We start from the raw sequence: 19,956 nt of genomic DNA, 5'->3' as shown, positions 1-19,956 counted from the left end.
TAGCAATGGCAGTCATGTTAGCATATTTCATACGGAGATTGCTGTTCTAAAACATGTTATTTCTTTCTATAGTTAAGGAAAAAATGTCAGTTAAGAAGAAATTTCTTCTTAATAAGGTTTTGGGAATCTGGCCCCAGATGATTAATTTTAGGCAACTGGAATTCCTAGCAGTTTTATTGTTTTCACATTAAAAAACAAAAAAAACAACCTGCCCAATGGGGCAACCTCAGAGCAGGACTGCTCACTTGCCCCAGGCAATAGGGAAATCCTTAATGTCAATCCCCAAAACTTTAGCACCGTGTGGGGAGTTGAAAAGCAGACGGGGTAAAAATAGGGTGTGTGTCTTAAGAAATGGAAAAATGCCATAGCTTCTTGCATACAGTAAGTGTAGGTATTACTTTAAACTAGGCATGCACCCACAACAGTTCCTTTGACTGTGCTTTCAGTCATAAACCACACAAACTAGATTCGAGGCAAAGCAAAATGATTATCACCCAATAGGATTAACCATATTAATTAAATGAAGGAACTTCCCTTAGGTTCTCATGCTCATATTTTGAACTGTAATACTTTAAAACCCCAATTAATTAGCATCAAAGACTGAACACAGGACAGTTACGAGAACTGTAATCGGCACTTATTCTTTTTCACCCAATTATATAATGTCGTCTGGTGAAAAAAAAAAAAAAACTCTGAATGTCCAAATGTATTAGTGTTGTGTCCCGCAGAATAAATCATGTGGCAAACCATGGGAGACAAAACAAGTGCCGATATTCCAACAGTCACATCTAGCTGGCAGTATTACCTCAAATGTGATTTTTACTGAAGTCTAGTCTACTTCCAAAACTGAACAAGAAAAGATCCAGACAATCAATGTTTATTACAACTATTTTTCCCTAACAGGTCATTAAAAGATGATTAACTTTCTTTATCCCCATAAAGTATTAACATCAAGACTAACATTAGTATAAGTAATTAGGTAAACAAGTCTCAAAATACACATTTACGAAACAGATGGCAAATAAACAACAACCCTACAGAGATATACGTTTTTTGGGCCGATCCTGGACTTTAGAGAATAAAACAGCGAGAAAGGAAGAGTCAAGGCAACTATTTGTACAACATAGAATATAGACAGAGTTGAGGCACCAAGGGTACATCACGGAAATACAGAAAAAAGATACACAACTCTTGGACTTTCAGAATTTGGAAGTGTGATGAATGATGAGGGCTGGTATAACAGAGGCGTTAGTGTCATGAGGAAGCTCTCTTCTCCTCATACGGTGACTCGTACACATCCATAGGGGGGCAAGTGCAGACCAGGTGCTGGTCACCGTATATGTCGTCGATCCTGGAGATGGATGGCCAGAACTTGGTCTCTGGCCTCACAAATGGCTGGAAGTTTTAAAATGAGAAACATTTGAGTTTACCATGCTTACAATTTGTTAACATTAATGCAGAGAGAGTAAAATAATATGTGTCTAACGATTTTGGTAAATCAAATTGTAAACAGAGCCATAATTTCCTCAGGGGAAGTGGAGTTGGTAGTGATGTTTTCCAGATGGAAGACTCACCAGGGGGAAAGCAGCGTACTCCCTGGAGTATGGCCTGTCCCAGGTGGAGGAGGTGATGCTCGCCAGGGAGTGAGGGGCCATCTGTGGACACAGACAGACCCAAGTGAACACCTATTTTAGCTGCTCTGGCAACATACCTCAACTCTTGCTACATTTAGGTCATATCAATAAAGCACACATTTTTTATAACACCAGAGTGGTATGTCTTATCACAATCAGTTGTTATAACTTAGGTTGAAATATAGGATGCTATCACACACACTTAATTGAGGAAAATAACTATGAGTTTATAGACCATTGTATTTAGCTGATTGCATGGCTTAATACACACAGTGTAAATTGTGTCTATGAGTCAGGCCAGTGCACCTTCAGTGGGTTAACACGGGCATCCATTCTGCCTTCCTCAATGTCTGCTATTTCCTGTCTGATTCCCATCAACGCATCACAGAAGCGGTCCATCTCTGCCTTGTCCTCCGACTCCGTGGGCTCGATCATCAGGGTTCCTGCCACGGGCCACGACATGGTGGGTGCATGGAAACCTGGCCAGGGTCAGACACAGAGGGGGATGAGGAGAGGGCTCAGTTAAATAAATAAAACAGTAAAAAAACATTACTTTAAATATGTACTTAAGTAAGCAGAGGTCCTGTGTGTGGAATGTGGGGGATACATTTGCATATATATATATATATATTTTTTTTTTATTGCAATTATCTTTTACATAATATACAGAAAGAGACAGAAGTAGACCCTGTTGACTTTTAAGCAGTACCAAACTATCTGTAAATGCAATGTTGTGAATATCCCTGTTCCAGCTCACCATAATCCTGTAGCCTTTTTGCCACATCCACCGCTTCAATGTTGGCGGTCTTCTTGAATGGCCTCACATCCAAAATAAACTCGTGGGCACAAAAACCTGTGGACCCCCCCAAAAAAAATCTGTGTTAATTAAGAAAATCAACATTTGCTAGTGTTGGCCGATTACTGATGGACACAGGACATCATACTTGGGTGAATAGGACCAACACCACTCACCTTTCCTGCCTTTGAAGAGGATCTTGTAGTGGCTCTCTAATCTCTTGGCCATGTAATTGGCATTAAGGATAGCCACCTCTGTGGCATGAACCAGACCCTTGGCTCCCATCATCTACACAGTAGGATCCAAAAAGGGTATCAACGCATGTACTAAACTGGTACGTCCCCACTTCAGTTGCATGTTTTTCTCCCATGCATTTGCCTATAAAGACCTTTAAGTATCACCAATAAAGTATCACTATTCTAACAAATCTATCATTATCTCTATTTACATTTCATGGCACTGAACCATAGGATAGTTACAGTACACTGGTACTAACCTTGATGTAAGCCCAAGAGATGGGCAGAATGGCACTGGAGCCCCAGGGGGCAGCACTGATGGTGCCCAGGGAGCTGGACATGTTGCCTGCTGACATGCTGACCACTGGGTGGCAGGGCAGGAACGGGGCGAGGTGCTCCTTCCTGTTAAACATGCACAACTCCATTAAGTCATCAAAAGTCATTAATGATCCACTTTTAAGTCATGATTTGCACAAAAAAAAAAATAGTGCCAGGAGTGTTTCCTTATCATGTATGCACGCTGAGTCACTTCAGATAAAAGTGTCTACTAAATGGCATACATATATTATGTGACCTGACCAGGACAGAACTCCCCATTTATAATGGATTTGGCCAGTTACATTCCTTTGGGCAGGTTCAGTTTTTGTACTTAGTCCATTACTGTGCATTTGATGGAAACAATCCCGTTATGGTCACTTACACTCCGATAGGTCCCATCCCTGGTCCTCCACCCCCGTGGGGGATACAGAAGGTCTTGTGTAGGTTCAAGTGAGACACGTCAGATCCGTAGTCACCAGGACGACACAAGCCCACCTGTAGAGAGCAGAGCAGGCAGGAGAGAGATTACAGGGTGATAGAAAGGCAATTCTCCAAAATTACATTTCCTCTTATCTGCAGAAGCGGGTGCTACTGTACTGGTGGAGGGTAAAATGCATCAGACTTGAGTTTAAAAATATTCTTTCAAACGTAATTGCTCAAATAATTGATCCTGCCTGGAGTACCAAATGTTTGTTTATTTGCACGTTTGGGACTATTGCATTGCTTCTGTTGCCCCAGGCAAGCTCTATGAAACACAGCCTAAGTATTTTAATGATTTGAAATACTATTTGAATCCATGCCTGCAATGCACGAGGTAGTGAAACATGTTATTCATATGAAAGAGGGTTTTCCCACACCACTCCACATTCAAATATCCCTGCCCTTAGGATCCTGTGTAGACTGACTATGCAAGAGGCTACTGCTGACAGGGGAGGAAAAGCATGAGAAAGTTGACCTCTGCTCAAGAAAGGAATTTTGGGGTGCTCAGACCGATGGCTATTGGTACAAGGAGGTTTGAAAAAATGTGTATTTTTCACAGACTTGTGGTCAAAGGTCACTCTGTACGCTGTGGAATAGCACACCCATGCACTCCCTGGGAGCCTTGTAAAAATGCTATGTTCAAATGCTACAAATAAATAACTAAATAATATACACTACATGACCAAAAGTAGTGTCGAAAAGTATGTGGACAACTGCTCGTCGAACACCTCTTTTCAAAATGTTGGGCATTAATATGGAGTTGGTCCCCCCTTTGCTGCTAGAACAGCCTCCACTCTTCTGGGAAGTCTTCCACTAGATGTTGGAACATTGCTTTGAGGACTTACTTCCATTCAGCCAAAAGAGCATTAGTGAGGTCAGGCACTGATGTTGGGCGATTAGGCCTTGCTCACAGTCGGCATTCCAATTCATCCCAAAGGTGTTCGATGGGGTTGAGGTCACACCAATCTCGACAAACCATTTCTGTATGCAACTCGCTTTGTGCTCGGGGGCATTATCATGCTGAAACAGAAAAGGAACTTCCCCAAACTGTTGCCAAAAAGTAGGAAGCACAGAATCATCTAGAATGTCATTGTATGCTGTAGCATTAAGATTTCCCTTCACTGGAACTAAGCCCAAACCATGAACAACAGCCCCAAACCATGAACAACAGCCCCAGCCCCTAGACATTTCCACTTCACAATAAGAGCACTTACAGTTGACCGGGGCAACTCTAGCAGTTTGACGAACTGACTTGTTGGAAAGGTGGCATTCTATGACGGTGCCACGTTGAAAGTGACTGAGCTCTTCAGTAAGGCCATTCTACTGCCAATGTTAATCTATGGAAATTGCATGGCTGTGTGCTCGATTTTATATATGCAACGGGTGTGGCTGAAATAGCCAAATCCACTCATTTGAAGGGGTGTCCACATTCTTGTGTGTGTGTATGTATGTGAATACACGCACACAGTATCTCAATTAACTCAAATAACTAAATGTATTCAAAATAGTCTTGTGATTGAGGGGTCCATGATTCAGTTAACACCTGGATAAGCAACCCAATGTGTTATTTTAATTATTTTGGCAAAAAGGGTCAACGTTTTACTATACAAAATAGTTTATATAAACACACTGTTCAACTTAAAAAAGTATCTATGCAGTATGTCCACACAAAAACATACTTTATCAGCAAGGTGACAAACATATACTCTTCTCTCACCTGTGCGTTCATATTAGCACCGTCCAGGTAGACCTGTCCACCATTCTGGTGGATGAGATTACACACATCATCAATGCTCTCCTCAAACACACCAAAGGTGGAGGGGTACGTTATCATCATGGCTGCCAGGTTAGCCTTGTGTTTGTCCACCTAAGTGAGGAATAATGGGTTAGTCTGTGTGACTCTGCAATGTGAGAGGCCACATTTAAGGGGGCTAATTCACTGCTGGTTGCACGACCGGTAGATAGTGACCACCGACTCTCTGGCCACCATGTTTCTCAATTATTCTTTGTGCCTAGATTTAAAAGCATTTGAGGGGATACTCAAGATCATTGGTTATATTGAAAGGCTCTTCTGTAACAGCGAGCTTAATATCAGAATCACTCCAACCAGCTATTACCAGTGCCTTGAGGTTTGCCATGTCAATGTTGCCATCCTTGTCCACCTCCACCACCTGCACCTTCATGCCAGCCATCTGGGCACTGGCTGGGTTGGTGCCATGGGCTGACTTGGGGATCAGACAAACCTGAGCAAAATAGAAAACATCAAAGACAGTTACAATCAGACCATCACAAAGTAAAAGAGATCCAACAAGGCCTAAGTAAGTCAACCATTATAGCATTAGAGTCCTAACAATTTTTGTGCAAATCTCCGTGACATCAATGCAAAATAGGTAATCAGCTGATTTTATCCCTTATTGGGTTACTTATTTATACATTTTCAACGATGTCACAGGGACACGAATACCTGTGTGTTTGTTGGGTAACATTTACATTCCCCTGACGGGAAAAACAGCCGCGCTCAATCAGTTTTGCCCATGACTTGCTGATCCCAAAGTCTTAAAATCACCAAATATGGGATCTTGAAATCAAGTAACCTCCAGGTAGTGTTGGGTTTTTCTGTCCTTTATTTGCACAACTGTGGACATTGACTGTTTGAAAAGCTCACACCACTATCTAAGATGTGCTTATAAGGGAGTTGTTATTTTTGATAGTGGTGAGAGCTCTTGAGACAAATGTCAAATTACAAAACGGGAACTCTACTTGACACAGTTGTGATACTTAGATTTACATTTTAGTAATTTAGCAGACGATCTTATCCAGAGCGATTTACAGAAGCAATTAGGGTTAAGTACCTTGCTCAAGGGCACATCGGCAGATTTTCCACCTATTCCGCTCAGGGATTCGAACCAGCAACCTTTCAGTTACTGGTTCAACTCTCTTAACCCCTAGTCTACTTGAGGACTTTCAAACAGTTTCTGTTTAAGTATCCAAAACGCGATATTCTTCAGAAGGCTTTTCCAATAAAATGTCTGTCGGCAAACGAGTGGATGATTATCTTTGCCATCATCATACCTATAAGCGGTCTGTACCTAAAACAAGTCTCTTGATGGCTTTACATGCGCTGATTAACAAATGATTGTAGGCAGGTCTAAGTATCCCATGTGCAATACCATGTGACACGCTTATTACAGGCTGACTACAGCAAACATTCAGGCTGAACATTTATTAGGGTTATCATTTATAGTACATATACATTTCTGACAATATACTCCCAAAAATAATACTGTAATTTTATAATCTACATTTTATTGCATTACCAATTAACAAAGGGTGGACATACTAGCCTAGAGGTTAGAGCATTGGGCCAGTAACCGAAAGCTGACAAGGTCGTTTAGCCACTGAGCAAGGCAGTTAACACACTGTTCCCCGGGCGCAGAAGATGTGGATGTCGATTGTGGCAGCCCCCTGCACCTCTCGGATTCGGGGGGGGTTGGGTTAAATGTGGAAGACACATTTCAGTTGTACAACTGACTAGGTATCCCCCTTTCCCATACTGCATGACTCTGCCTTGCCTAGTACGTGTGCTAGCAAAAATGAGTGTGTTTCGTTTCATTAGAACAATACTTACCGTTCTATGGGCATCTCCTTTAGAGTTCAGGTAGGCTTTGATGGCAGCGAGGCCAGCGTATTCTCCCTGAGCACCACTAAAAAGACAAGGTCATCCAGTTTGTTAATGTACCAGCCACATGCTCAGAAACATGCTCCCAGTGAAGTCCTGTCTCAGCATAATCATCAAACGTGCCAAGTTCTAAGGTTGGTCAATGGGCTTTACAGTAACTGTAAAGGGAATGCATAGACTAAGTTGAACAACCATACCGCTATCTTGCCATCTAGGCCAATGTCGCACGATGTGCTATACATCAGCCCAGATAATACTGAATAAGTGGTGGTGGGGGGGGGGGGTGCTTGGAACCATAGAGATATCAGCCACAAAGCTAGCTTTGATAGTTAAATGATCAAGTAAAATGACCTGAAATAATTGACAGTGGGGTAAATCAGTTTGGTAAATCACGCTCAGATGATGTGTGGGAAACTGACATCCCAGTTGGTCATGAATCCCCCCCCCCCCCCACGTACACAGAATGTTGGTGTCAGTGAGGGGCTTACCTGTTGGGTTGGAAGGAGATCTTGTCATAGCCAGTCACCTCACAGAGGTCCTTCTCCAGCTGCCTGAAGAGCTGCTGGTAACCCTCAGCCTGGTCCAGGGGACAAAAGGGGTGAAGGTTGGCAAACTCATTCCAGGTGATGGGCTAAAACAGTTGGAAAGAGGGAACAATGTGAGAAATAGTCAGAACACCACCATAAAAAAAGGACTGCAGTAATCAGGGTAAAAAGGGAACATACACTGAGTGTACAAAACATGAAAGCTATGATCCCTTATTGATGTCACCTGTTAAATCCAATTCAGTCAGTGTAGATGAAGGGGAGGAGAGGTTAAAGAAGGATTCTTTTCACACTCAATACTAGGGAGGTGTATTAATGTTTTGTCCAAGGAGAGATATTAACCAGGGTTGGGTTCAATTCAAATTGAAGAAAGTCAATTCAGGCACTGATTGGATTTTAAAATGAAGGAGAAAAAAAAAAACTTTTTAAATAAATAGCTTTTACTTTTAAGTTTATTGAGAAATCATTGAAAATACATGCCCTTTTTTTATTATTGAACTGGAATTTCAGTTTATGTCCTGAATTGACTGCCTTCGAATTGACCTGTTAACCTGTTATTAACTCACCATGAGCTCTGAAGAACTGTTCAGCTTCATTGTGCAGGAACCCTGACATGGAAAACAAAATGGATATTAAAAATGTTGATAGCCCACTAATCTTTACAGTGGTTTGCAGTTTTTTGTGTAGTATTCAGATCATGTGAACAGCACCATGTCTAAAGTAAAACATGTCTTATTTGCTTTCCCATGAGACTCACCAGTGGGATCATGCTGTGAACCAGAGAGATGTCCTTGTTCTCCAGGCGTTTCATGTAGCGCACAATGTTGGTCTCGGAGTGGTAACTGCACGGGGACGAAGAATCAGAGTGAATCAAGATCATAAGACACGTTTTAGGCCTAATATGTTATTTCACTTCTAAAACCTTGTATTATCACTTACAGTACATGTGTAAACAACCTTATGTTACCAGTGTAAGGAATTATTCTATCAGGCATCAAGTGCAGTTTGGGACAACAGAAAGAACTAATCAATAATGAAGGTCAGCTAATGTCTCTCACCATTCTGGTATCATACTGATAATACTATTGTCGCTGAGAACACAAGTCATAATAACAATTATGGCATATCAAGCGTCATCCTCATCACGCCCAGGCCAGTACTGGAATTTGAGTTTGTTACAAACAGACCAACCTGTTGAAGACTGCGTGGGTGAGGTACTTGCTGGTCCTCTTGAAAGGACTACCCATAATGCCTTTCACCCTTTCACCCATCTTTTCAGCAATGAGCTCCTGTCAATTGAGATTTAATGGAATTATATATGGGATAGCTGAAATCAGTGTTTGTCCCATGGCTTCAAGATGCATCTTTTGCACTCACTCTCAAGATAGCAATCGGGTCAACGCAGAGTTTATGCATACTCCTATATGGAATATTGAAATCAAAACGTACCGCTGAGGATTCACATCCAAAGACCCAGAGCAGATCGTCCAAGTCCCTCTCTTTCACCGTCTCATCCAGAGACACGCCTAACTAGGGAAACACAGTAATCATTTCAGAGTGAAAGAAATGTGTGTGTGTATCTAAAGCATAAATGAACATGGCCACACGTGGCTTATTCACAGGGGTGCTAATTCTACAATGCTGCAGATAGATATTTAATGAGTAGAGCTCAAATGACTCTACAATACATTTCTATCTGAACGTTCTGTAACACTTCACCATCCGGAACTAGCCCCTGGTTTTATCTATAGGGGGGGACTCAACGTAAGAGTATCTATGCTTTATTTACAAAATGATTCGACAACGTATTCTAAGGGTCAAACATTGTCAATAAAGCACATGGGAGCATGGACTGAAGTGTGATGTGTTTTGTTGTACCTTTGTTGCCCTGCTTACAGTAGGAACACTGGATGGACGCGTATGTAATCTGTTCCTAAAACGTATCTGGTACTACTCACCACTCCCTCGCCATAAACACGCAGGTTGATCTCTCTCTGGACAGCCCTCGCCAGAATGTCCTTCGCTGCCACACTGCAGCCAACCTTCAGTGTGTCAAAGAACATCTCGCTGTGCAGCCTGTGTCCGGCCCGCTTCAGACCTGATACAAAGGGAGGGAGAGAAAGGCATTTCTAAAAACCCAGTATCATTCATAATTTATCTAAAGAAAAGCAATGTTACTATTTCTTTCTCAATACACGCTTGTGATTGAATTAGGTCACGGTTGATTGACATAAGCCCTAAGTGTTGTGATGTAAGAGAAGAAGTGTTGGCAGATAATAAAGCAATGCACATGTGCAGTGAGAGTGTTGGAGGACATACCCTCAGCCAGGATCAGTGCAGCATTGTGTGTCCTCTCAGCAATGTGCTTTAAGCCCTGGGGTCCATGATACACTCCAAACATGGCTGCCATGTTGGCCAGCAGAGCCTGAAAGAGACATATACAGTTTGAAGGTGAGAGAAAGTTCTTTAAAAATATACTTAGAAAAACGCAGACAACCACTACACCTAGTTTATTTTTTATTTTAAATTTACACAAAATAACTGCTCTGGGGCAAAGTGTGTCGGTATTGTAAGGAGGCTCAGTGTGTTGGTATTGGATGAAGGCTCAGTGTGTCATGTTAGGTTCTAATTTTTCAGAGTAAGTAACTCACTAGAGAAGCTTTAACCAAGTGTAATTCTTCCCAAATGATCTGTACAGCTGTAATTCAGACAGCAAAACATTTCTCACCATCACATTTATATACATCCCACTTAAGAAACTCCTCCTTCTCTCCAATCCTTACATTTTATGGTTCAACAGGAAAAGGGTAACAGAATATCAAACCCTTATTACTCCCTTAAGGGACTCTGTCCTCACCTACTGACCTCAACCCCTCCTTTCACCTAATCCACAGATGTGCATCTGTCATCTCAATCTCTATCTCAACACATTGCTTTCCTCCCTTCCACCCAACACATTCCAAAGCTATCGGTCTTCCTACAGAGAACCATTAACTTCTGACATAAAACCCAGCCACATTCACTCCTTCTACTCAAGGCTTCTTCTCTATCATTTATTTAATATCTCAATGTTCAAAGTTTAGCCGATTCCAACAGTCAATATTGGATGGCTCAGTGTGTCAATATTGGATGTAGGCTCAGTGTGTCAATCTTGGATGGAGGCTCAGTGTGTCAATCTTGGATGGAGGCTCAGTGTGTCAATCTTGGATGGAGGCTCAGTGTGTCAATCTTGGATGGAGGCTCAGTGTGTCAATCTTGGATGGAGGCTCAGTGTGTCAATATTGGATGGAGGCTCAGTGCACAGTACCTGCGCAGTGCAGATGTTACTTGTGGCCTTGTCTCTGCGGATGTGCTGCTCTCTGGTCTGCAGGGCCAGGCGGTACACCTCCTTACCAGCGGCATCCCTGCAGGTGAAAAAGGGACATTTAAAACAAATGTACATCAAGATATTGTCTTTATGTATGTGTTCCACATACTTCAGTCTTTTAGACTATGAGCAAGTATGATATAAAGTAAATCTCGATATGCTGCTTATATTGCCCAAAATTGAACAACTTCAAGAGATCTGACTTCCATTCTGAACAGGACCAATGTGGATCTCAAGGGCTCTCACCTTGTCACTCCCACCATCCTGCCAGGCATCATCCTGACCAGGTTTTCTTTGACAGAGAAGAAGGCAGCGTGGGGACCACCATAGCAGAGAGGTACCCCGAACCTCTGGGAGCTGCCCAGGGCAATGTCCACCCCAAATTCTCCAGGGGGGCGTAGCACACACAGGGCCAGCAGGTCAGTGGCACAGCAAGCCAGAGCCTACAGGGATGAGAGACAGTGAGGCGGCAGGGTAGCCTAGTGGTTAGAGCGGTGGACTTGTAACCGGAAGGTTGCAAGTTCAAATCACAAGCTGCCCCTGAACCCACTGTTCCTAGGCTGTCATTGAAAATAAGAATTTGTTCTTAACTGACTTGCCTAGTTAAATAAAGGTAAAATAAAAAAATCTAAATAAATACGCAGCACTTAGGTACCAAACTGGAGTCACCACATCCTACACTTTCTCCCGTGCCCACTGTTCAACCAAAGACCTGAATCACTGTGAATATGTTTTTTTCCCCACCTTTATTTAAGCTAGTTGAGAACAAGTTCTCAACTGCGACCTGGCCAAGCGTAGCAATCTGACACATACAACAATGGAATAAACTAAACATACAGTCAATAATACAGTAGAACAAAAGACAACAAAAAGTCTATATACAGTGAGTGCAAATTAGGTAAGTTAAGGAAATAAATAGGCCATGGTGGCGAAGTAATTACAATATAGCAATTAAACACTGGAATGGTAGATCGACAGAAGATGAACGTGCAAGTAGAGATACTGGGGTGCAAAGGAGCAAATTAAATTAGATTAGAAAGGCCTGCTCTCAGAAGTGTTTTAAGGAGCATTTGACAGTGATGAGGGGTGTTCGTTTGGTCGCAGACCCATTACGGATGCAGGCAATGAGGCAGTGATCGCTGAGATCTTGATTGAAAACAGCAGAGGTGTATTTGGAGGGCGAGTTAGTTAGGATGACATCTATGAGGGTGCCCGTGTTTACTGATTTGGGGTTGTACCTGGTAGGTTCATTGATAATTTGTGTGAGATGGAGGGCATCAAGCTTAGATTGTAGGATGGCCGGGGTGTTAAGCATGTCCCAGTTTAGGTCATCTAGTTGCACGAGCTCAGAAGATAGATGGGGTGCAATCAATTCACATATGGTATCGAGGGCACAGCTGGGGGCAGAGGGAGATCTATAGCAAGCGGCAACAGTGAGAGACTTGTTTCTGGAAAGGTGAATTTTTAGAAATAGAAGCTCAAATTGTTTGGGTACAGACTTAGATAGCCTGCAGAGTTCTGTATTAATATCTTTGCAGTAGATTGCAACACCGCCCCCTTTGGCAGTTCTATCTTGGCGGAAAACGTTATAGTTAGCGATGGAGATTTCAGGGTTTTTGGTGGTTTTCCTAAGCCAGGATTCAGACACGGCTAAGACATCTGGGTTGGCAGAGTGTGCTAAAGCAGTGAGTAAAACAAACTTAAGGAGTAGGCTTCTAATGTTAACATGCATGAAACCAAGGCTTTTACGGTTACAGAAGTCAACAAATGAGAGCACCTGGGGAGTGGGAGTGGAGCTAGGCACTGCAGGACCTGGATTAACCTCCACATCACCAGAGGAACAGAGGAGAAGTAGGATAAGGGTACGGCTAAAGGCTATACGAACTGGCCGTCTAGCACGTTCGGAACGGAGAGTAAAAGGAGCAAGTTTCTGGGCACGATAGCATAAATTCAAGGCATAGTATACAGACAAAGGTAAGGTAGGATGTGAGTACATTGGAGGTAAACCTAGGCATTGAGTAATGATGAAAGAGATATAGTCTCTAGAGATGTTTAAACCAGGTGATGTCATCGCATATATAGGAGGTGGAACAACATGGTTGGTTAAGGCATATTGAGCATGGCTAGAGGCTCTACAGTGAAATAAGACCGTAATCACTAACCAGGACAGTAATGGACGAGGCATATTGATATTAGAGAGAGGCATGCGTAGCCAAGTGAACATATCGGTCCAGTGAGTGGTTGGGCTGACTGGAGACACGGCGATTCAGACAGTTAGTAGGCCGGGGCAAGCTAGCAGTTAGCAGGCCGGCTTAGCAAGCAAGCAGTTAGCAGGGGCTAGCAGTTACAGACCGGGCAGGGAAGCTAGCAGTTAGCAGGCCGGGGCCAGCAAGCTAGCAGTTAGTAGACCGGGGCAAGCTATGTGGCGTAGCAAGAAGGGATCCTTTCCTACCAAACCAGGAGCGACAAATCCAAATAAGTCTACCAAACCCCCACCCCAATTTACTTGAAGATGTATTTTATTTTACCTTTATTTAACTAGGCAAGTCAGTTAAGAACAAATTCTTATTTTCAATGACGGCTTAGGAACAGTGGGTTAACTGCCTTGTTCAGGGGCAGAACGACAGATTTGAACCTGTCTGCTCAGGGATTTGATCTTGCAATCGTTCGGTTATTAGTCCAACGCTCTAACCACTAGGCTACCTGCCACCCCATATCATCCTAGGTTAATAAACCATTACTAACAATAACGTCAGACGTGGCGGCTCTCTTACCCCTCCCTTGTGAGCGCGGTCCACCAGCGCGGTTAAGTCCTCCACTCTGCCGTCGGTGTCTGGGTACTGGAACAGCACCCCGCTCACATCCTTCCCACTGAAGTCCATCTCATGAGGCAGCTTCAGCACTGTCTTCACCCCAATGTAGCTGTTAGTCAACAATCACAGAGCAGAGCACCCAATTGTGAGGATGCTGCTTTTGGTACACAGTTCTAACCTTGTTCCTGAAGTATTGAAAGGATGCCCATACTTGGCTCTTGTCTGCACTACAGCGATCGTCTGAGGATGGCAACGTGGGTCAATGTAGAACGTCCTTCTCTTGTTCTGTCTGTGGGGAGCATGTAACAATAAAATGATGAACACACCTGTAGGACCAGGAGTTTTTCCTGACTAAGTGGCCTGGGCCCAATTTATAGACTACAACTAGACCCTATACATGAACTTTACTAAATTAACTATCCTTTAATGGTCAACCACTATCTCTCACTTGTGTTTATTCTCGCCTTACCTATGGCAGAGTTGCATGGCCTCGGCGGCAGCTGTTGCCTCGTCCAGCAGGGAGGCATTGGCTACAGCCATGCCCGTGATGTCACAGATCATGGTCTGGTAGTTGAGCAGACTCTCCAGGCGACCTTGAGCCACCTCGGGCTGATAGGGGGTGTACTGAGTCACCCTGACGAGAAGAGGATACAGAGAAATCATTAAAAGATACAGAAAAACAAGCTGGTTTTCAAGGAATCAAGACACTAGGCTGACGTGAGTGGAAGTTTACGAAGATAAAGAGAGAAATGCATTTGTAAAATGTAAAATCAAAGTGTTATGATTGAGAGTGTTGTCTCGTTTTAAGTTGAACAAATATGGATCACAAGATTCCACATGTGAGCATGTAATTTAATCCAGTGCAAACCTAAACTGGAAACTTGAGCATCAAGTCACAAGATTTCTGATTAGGGGAAAGTTCTTCTGCAACGTAGCAATTAGTGCTTTAATGACTAACAGAAGCCCATACATATACACACCTTGAGTACACAATCAAATATAGAATGCCCTACTAAATGGGGACAACTTGGCTACAAGACGAACATATCACTCTGTGTGTGTGTCAAAGTGGCCCATACCATCCCGAATTCTCTAGAAGGTTTCTTTGTATAACTGGAGGCACGGAGCAGTTGTAGTAGCCCATTCCGATGTAAGACCTCCACACCTTGTTCTTTGATGCAATCTTTTGGAGACGCTCCAAGACTTCATTCTCACCTGGAGAAATAGCCATCACATTTGGTATCACAAGCATTTGAGACAAAAAAAAAACACATTTCAATAAAAATACATTTCTGATGTGTATGTTACCTTATTGGTTTGATTTAAATGAATAAAAATGTATCTTCATTTCAACTGCAAAACAGCACAAGATTGATGGCATCTTCTCTCCCATCTAGGCAGGTAGCTGACTTTGGGGCGGCGGGGTAGCCTAGTGGTTAGAGCGTTGGACTAGTAATCGAAAGGTTGCAAGTTCGAATCCCCGAGCTGACAAGGTACAAATCTGTCGTTCTGCCCCTGAACAGGCAGTTAACCCACTGTTCCTAGGCCGTCATTGAAAATAAGAATTTGTTCTTAACTGACTTGCCTAGTAAAATAAAGGTAAAATAAAAAAATGATTCCAGATCATCCTGACTCAGATCATCCTGACTTGCATGAAACAAACTTGAAAATGATTTTACACATCCATTTTCTGAACAACCCACCAAAACGGGCAGTGACATCATATAGCATCAGATTTGCTTTCAAAATGGAGTGGATAGGAATTTAAACTAAACAGCTTTAAGTGATTGGATGTGTAATCCACATCTCTGCGTGTCATGTTAGTGTGTGAACTGTATACAACACTTTGGTACATGTCGAATGCATTTCCATTTGGTCATCATATTTCTATGCATTGGCGGGGACAATTATGTGCAACATATGGTCCCTTTCCCGGTGGCTAGTTATCTAGCCTAATTCCTCAGTGCTGTGGCAAGGATCAGCCAATACACACAGAGACACTGGAATTCCTCAGGCATTCCATTGCTGCTTAGCAACTCCCTCAGCAAAGAATGGACAACACGACCCCTCTGAACCGAGTGCCCAAACTACGCTCATATTCAGGATGAGCATTTCTCCTGTTATACACCACACAAAGATGTGAACATTTGCGGTTTGAATTTAGGTGGCACAAGACGTTTTACTGTAAATCCATCCTGCATTTAAAAATGTGATGCTTTAGGACACAGCAGCACAAGATGGTGTTTGGAAATATCTAACATTAATAACAAAACAAGTGGAAGCATCATTAGTAGTAGAGGCCAGTGGTTTAGTGTGGGGGGGCCGTACTGTGGATTTGCACATTTCATCAAAGGGGAGTTTCACTATGGTCGCAAAGATCCTCAAAGCAACAGAAAAGCCTGATTCAGAACCATTGTTGAGGAGAGAATCCCTTGCTGGCTTTGCAAACCAAACTCCTCCAACCTGAACAAGCAAAAACCAGTATGGCCATCAGTTTGTTCCTTCATGCATGGCTTGCTACATAACGGAACACGACAGAAAGGAGTGACCGAAGGTGGTATTAAACCCCCCGATCCACGGACCTTATTACCCAACCTAGAATAAGGTCCAAGCGATATTCAGTCAACCATTCTGCAAATAGCAAGTGGCAGATACTGTGTTCTGTTCTAACATGTGACTAGTAGTACAGTGTTATTTCAGAGTACACTAGGCAAAGTCTTCATTACCAATTGAAGGACTTATTCCTATCCCCCAAGTTGAGCACTTCTGAAATATACTACATGACCAAAGTATGTGGACACCTGCTTGTCGAACATCTCACTGCAAAATCATGGGCATTAATATAGAGTTGGTCCCCTCTTTGCTGCTGTAACAGCCTCTACTCTCCTGAGAAGGCTTTCCAATCAGTGTTGGAACATTGCTGTGGGTTCTTGCTTCCATTCACCCACAAGTGCATTAGTGAGGTTGGGCACTGATGTTGGGCGATTAGGCCTGGCTCGTAGTCGACATTCCAATTCATGACAAAGGTGTTTGACGGGGTTGAGGTCAGGGCTCTGTGCAGGCCAGTCAAGTTCTTCCACACCGATCTCGACAAACCATTTCTTTATGGACTTCGCTTTGTGCATGGTGGCATTGTCATGCTGAAAAAGGAAAAGGCCTTCCTAAAACCGTTGCCACAAAATCAGAAGCACAGAATCGTCTAGAGTGTCATTGAATACTGTAGCATTAAGATTTCCCTTCACTGGAACTAAAGGGCCTATCCCGAATCATGAAAAAAAACAGCCCCTAACCATTATTCCTCCTCCACCAAACTTTACAATTGGCACGATGCAGTAGGGCAGGTAGCGTTCTCTTGGCATCCGCCAAACCCAGTTCCGTCTGTCTGACTGCCAGATGAACTTCCGTCTGACTGCCAGAACGCATTTCCACTACTGCAGCGTCCAATGGCGTTGAGCTTTACACCCCTCCAGCCAACATTTGGCATTGCGCATGGTGATCTTAGGCTTTTGTGGGGCTGCTCGACCATGGAAACCCATGTCATGATGCTCCCCACGAACAGTTATTATGCTGACATTGCTTCCAGAGTCAGTTTGGAACTCAGTAGTAAGTTTTGCAACGCGCTTCAGCACTCGGCGGTCCCGTTCTGTGAGCTTGTGTGGCCTACCACTTCGCGGCTGAGCCGTTGTTGCTTCTAGTTCCACTTCACAATAACATCACTTACAGTTGACCGGGGCAGCTTTAGCAGGGCAGAAATGTTACTTGTTGGAAAGGTGACATCCTATGACGGTGCAACGTTGAAAGTCACTGAGCTCTTTGGTAAGGCCATTCTACTGACAATGTTTACCTGTGGAGATTGCATGGCTGTGTGCTCTATCTTATAAACCTGTCAGCAATGGGTATGGCTGAAATAGCCAAATCCCCTTACGTAACAATAATACTAGGAATTGACAGCTGAGCCAGTTTCACTATTGACCTCTGAAAACAATGCAGTAGTTTGTATGACATAGGTATGTCGGTCTAATGGAATTATACAGCATGGGTTTGCTAATGAAATACACCTCGTAGATGTAGGTCTGCTGTAGACAAACCATTATTGATAGAAACACGTTTCAAAAGGTCTCACTATTCGCTCAATCAACTGAAATCAGTCTATTATTAAATGTGAAAAATATGTATTCAAGTAAGAAAAATAAATGCCTAACCCATCAAGGAATCTCATGAAGTTCCTTTGTACATTTCATTCAACTGTGATGTAATGTTATAACCAGATTGAACTGGAGTTGGGACAGGAGCTCAAGGCTGAACTTTACACTCCAATTGCCATCCTATTAGCATCGGCTCCCCAACTGGAGATTGGTGCTGGTCATTGAGTTTCGCAAAAACAACTCCAAATATGTTCAAAGGAAGACTTAAGGGTGAAGAGCGCTTCACCCAATGGCACACAATAGGAGTGCAATCTACATTTCAGCCACTCGTTTGGCTTGATTTACACCCATTGTAGAATACAATTCAGAGATCAGTAAAATATATTGACAAAACATAAAAAGTGACATATGCAAGATGATTTATTAATCAATCAATTCACGATGAATTTGTCAGGGATATCAGCAGAAATACATTATAACGCACTTGTAAAGAAAAATCACCGGCTAGCAAATTCAGCATTTTATAACATTGACGAGGCAATATATCTATCGAGAACACAAACATCAACAATAACACGTGCTGTCAAAGATGTTGGAGAGAAGAAACACTTACAGAGAGGATCATCCATTTTCATACTTCTTTGAATACGGATGGATTCTGGAACTGTATCTTCTATCAACTGCGCGATCGACTGAAAAGCAATAAATGCGATACAAGTCAAAACCAACTGAACTTCTATAAATAGTTGCAATAGTTTCTCTCTTTATCCAAAATGTATTTAAAACTTACCTCAAGTCCAAGCACATCCAGCATCTCCCTTTTGTCCCTTTCACCTGGGCCAATGTGCCTCTCTGCAAAATCATCGTGTCTCGGCAGTATTCTGTCTATCTGTCTAGAAGCAGCATAGACTGCAGAAATCCGTAGACCCCGTACAGTTACACAAGCATTATTAAGTGTTTGGATTATATTCTGTTGTTTCCCAAAAATACGGCTTTTGCCATTAATGTGTCTGCAAGGTGCATGGGGATTCACAGACTTGGCGAATAGGATCCCCCATGACTTTGCACAGCTTTGCATTTTTGACTCACTAAAACGATAATGTAAAATATATATAGAGAGATTAAAGAAATCTTCCAAGCGGCCGACCTCAACTGAATCCCTTAGACACAGCTCTGCTTTCTCCCAAAGTATCTGCAAACTACTTGAAACTGTTTAATTTATACGCCTGCCCATTCCACAAGAACTAACCAATCGATAAGAGAACGGTCGCTGAATATGCCAGGCTGCACTGAGCCCAGATACGGAAGCGAGACATCAAACTCCTTAATTTTTCTGGTTTATATACAGTCAATGAAAGCCGACCAGACCCAGTTGCCAATGCACGATTCCCCAATCGTAAACGGGACATATATCCACCATCTGTGCTTATACCAACTTTGTGGCTCTCAGGTTGCAACCTGCGTTTACACGGGAAATTAATGACATATATCGCGCAGTTGAGAGATTCGCGCGACTTTTGGCGGCAGTAAAAAGCCATCGCCATCTGCACCCATTCAACATAGCCTAGATGTACCTTTTTATTACTTCTAAATAAAAATAACTTGTTGGGGTGCTCATACACTTACAATTATGTTTTGATTCTTGCTTCAACGGTGGGGCTAAGATTATATTTGGTTGTGATCTTTGCAAAATGGCTCATTTTGGATGCAGCCGTTGTTAGCTAGAATGCTAATGCTTATTGATATCGGCTTTAGAAAAAGCTAGCCGAAGAGCCATTTTAATGGTTGAAGTGTTTAAGTGTACTGAACAAAAATATAAATGCAACATGTAACACGCAACAATTGTAACGATTTTACCGAGTTACAGTTCATATTATGAAATCAGTCAATTGAAGTAAATTAATTCCATGGATTTCACATGACTGGGCAGTGACACAGCCATA

At 42.7% G+C, this 19,956-nt stretch overlaps 1 protein-coding gene across 1 annotated transcript; it reads right to left on the bottom strand.

Moving 5' to 3' along the window:
* Positions 1 to 861: 861 nt before the first annotated feature.
* On the bottom strand, positions 862 to 19,226 carry LOC115139842 (glycine dehydrogenase (decarboxylating), mitochondrial-like). Its single transcript, XM_029677670.2, has 25 exons — positions 18,804 to 19,226; positions 18,627 to 18,705; positions 14,948 to 15,083; positions 14,338 to 14,502; positions 14,080 to 14,157; positions 13,830 to 13,977; positions 11,302 to 11,498; positions 10,996 to 11,092; positions 10,008 to 10,113; positions 9,647 to 9,786; positions 9,138 to 9,218; positions 8,880 to 8,977; positions 8,446 to 8,530; positions 8,255 to 8,296; positions 7,632 to 7,774; positions 7,093 to 7,168; positions 5,582 to 5,707; positions 5,182 to 5,331; positions 3,367 to 3,479; positions 2,927 to 3,068; positions 2,607 to 2,718; positions 2,392 to 2,487; positions 1,941 to 2,113; positions 1,575 to 1,655; positions 862 to 1,395 (listed from the first exon to the last, which is right to left on the bottom strand). The coding sequence occupies exons 1-25, from the start codon at positions 19,089 to 19,091 to the stop codon at positions 1,255 to 1,257; spliced, it is 3,093 nt and encodes a 1,030-aa protein (XP_029533530.1). The 5' UTR covers positions 19,092 to 19,226; the 3' UTR covers positions 862 to 1,254.
* Positions 19,227 to 19,956: the final 730 nt, after the last annotated feature.

The sequence above is a fragment of the Oncorhynchus nerka genome, linkage group LG13 (assembly GCF_034236695.1).
Source record: "Oncorhynchus nerka isolate Pitt River linkage group LG13, Oner_Uvic_2.0, whole genome shotgun sequence".
In the NCBI taxonomy this organism is placed as follows: domain Eukaryota; kingdom Metazoa; phylum Chordata; class Actinopteri; order Salmoniformes; family Salmonidae; genus Oncorhynchus; species Oncorhynchus nerka.
This window is presented reverse-complemented; position numbering and strand designations above follow the sequence as displayed.

Coding starts and splice junctions, on each gene's coding strand:
- LOC115139842 (XM_029677670.2), bottom strand. CDS start 19,091: ATGCAAAGCTGTGCAAAGTCATGGGGGATCCTATTCGCCAAGTCTGTG. Junction 14,503..14,947: donor CTTCTAGAGAATTCGGGATG/GTATGGGCCACT, acceptor TCTTCTCGTCAG/GGTGACTCAGTACACCCCCT. Junction 7,169..7,631: donor ATCTCCTTCCAACCCAACAG/GTAAGCCCCTCA, acceptor TTGTCTTTTTAG/TGGTGCTCAGGGAGAATACG.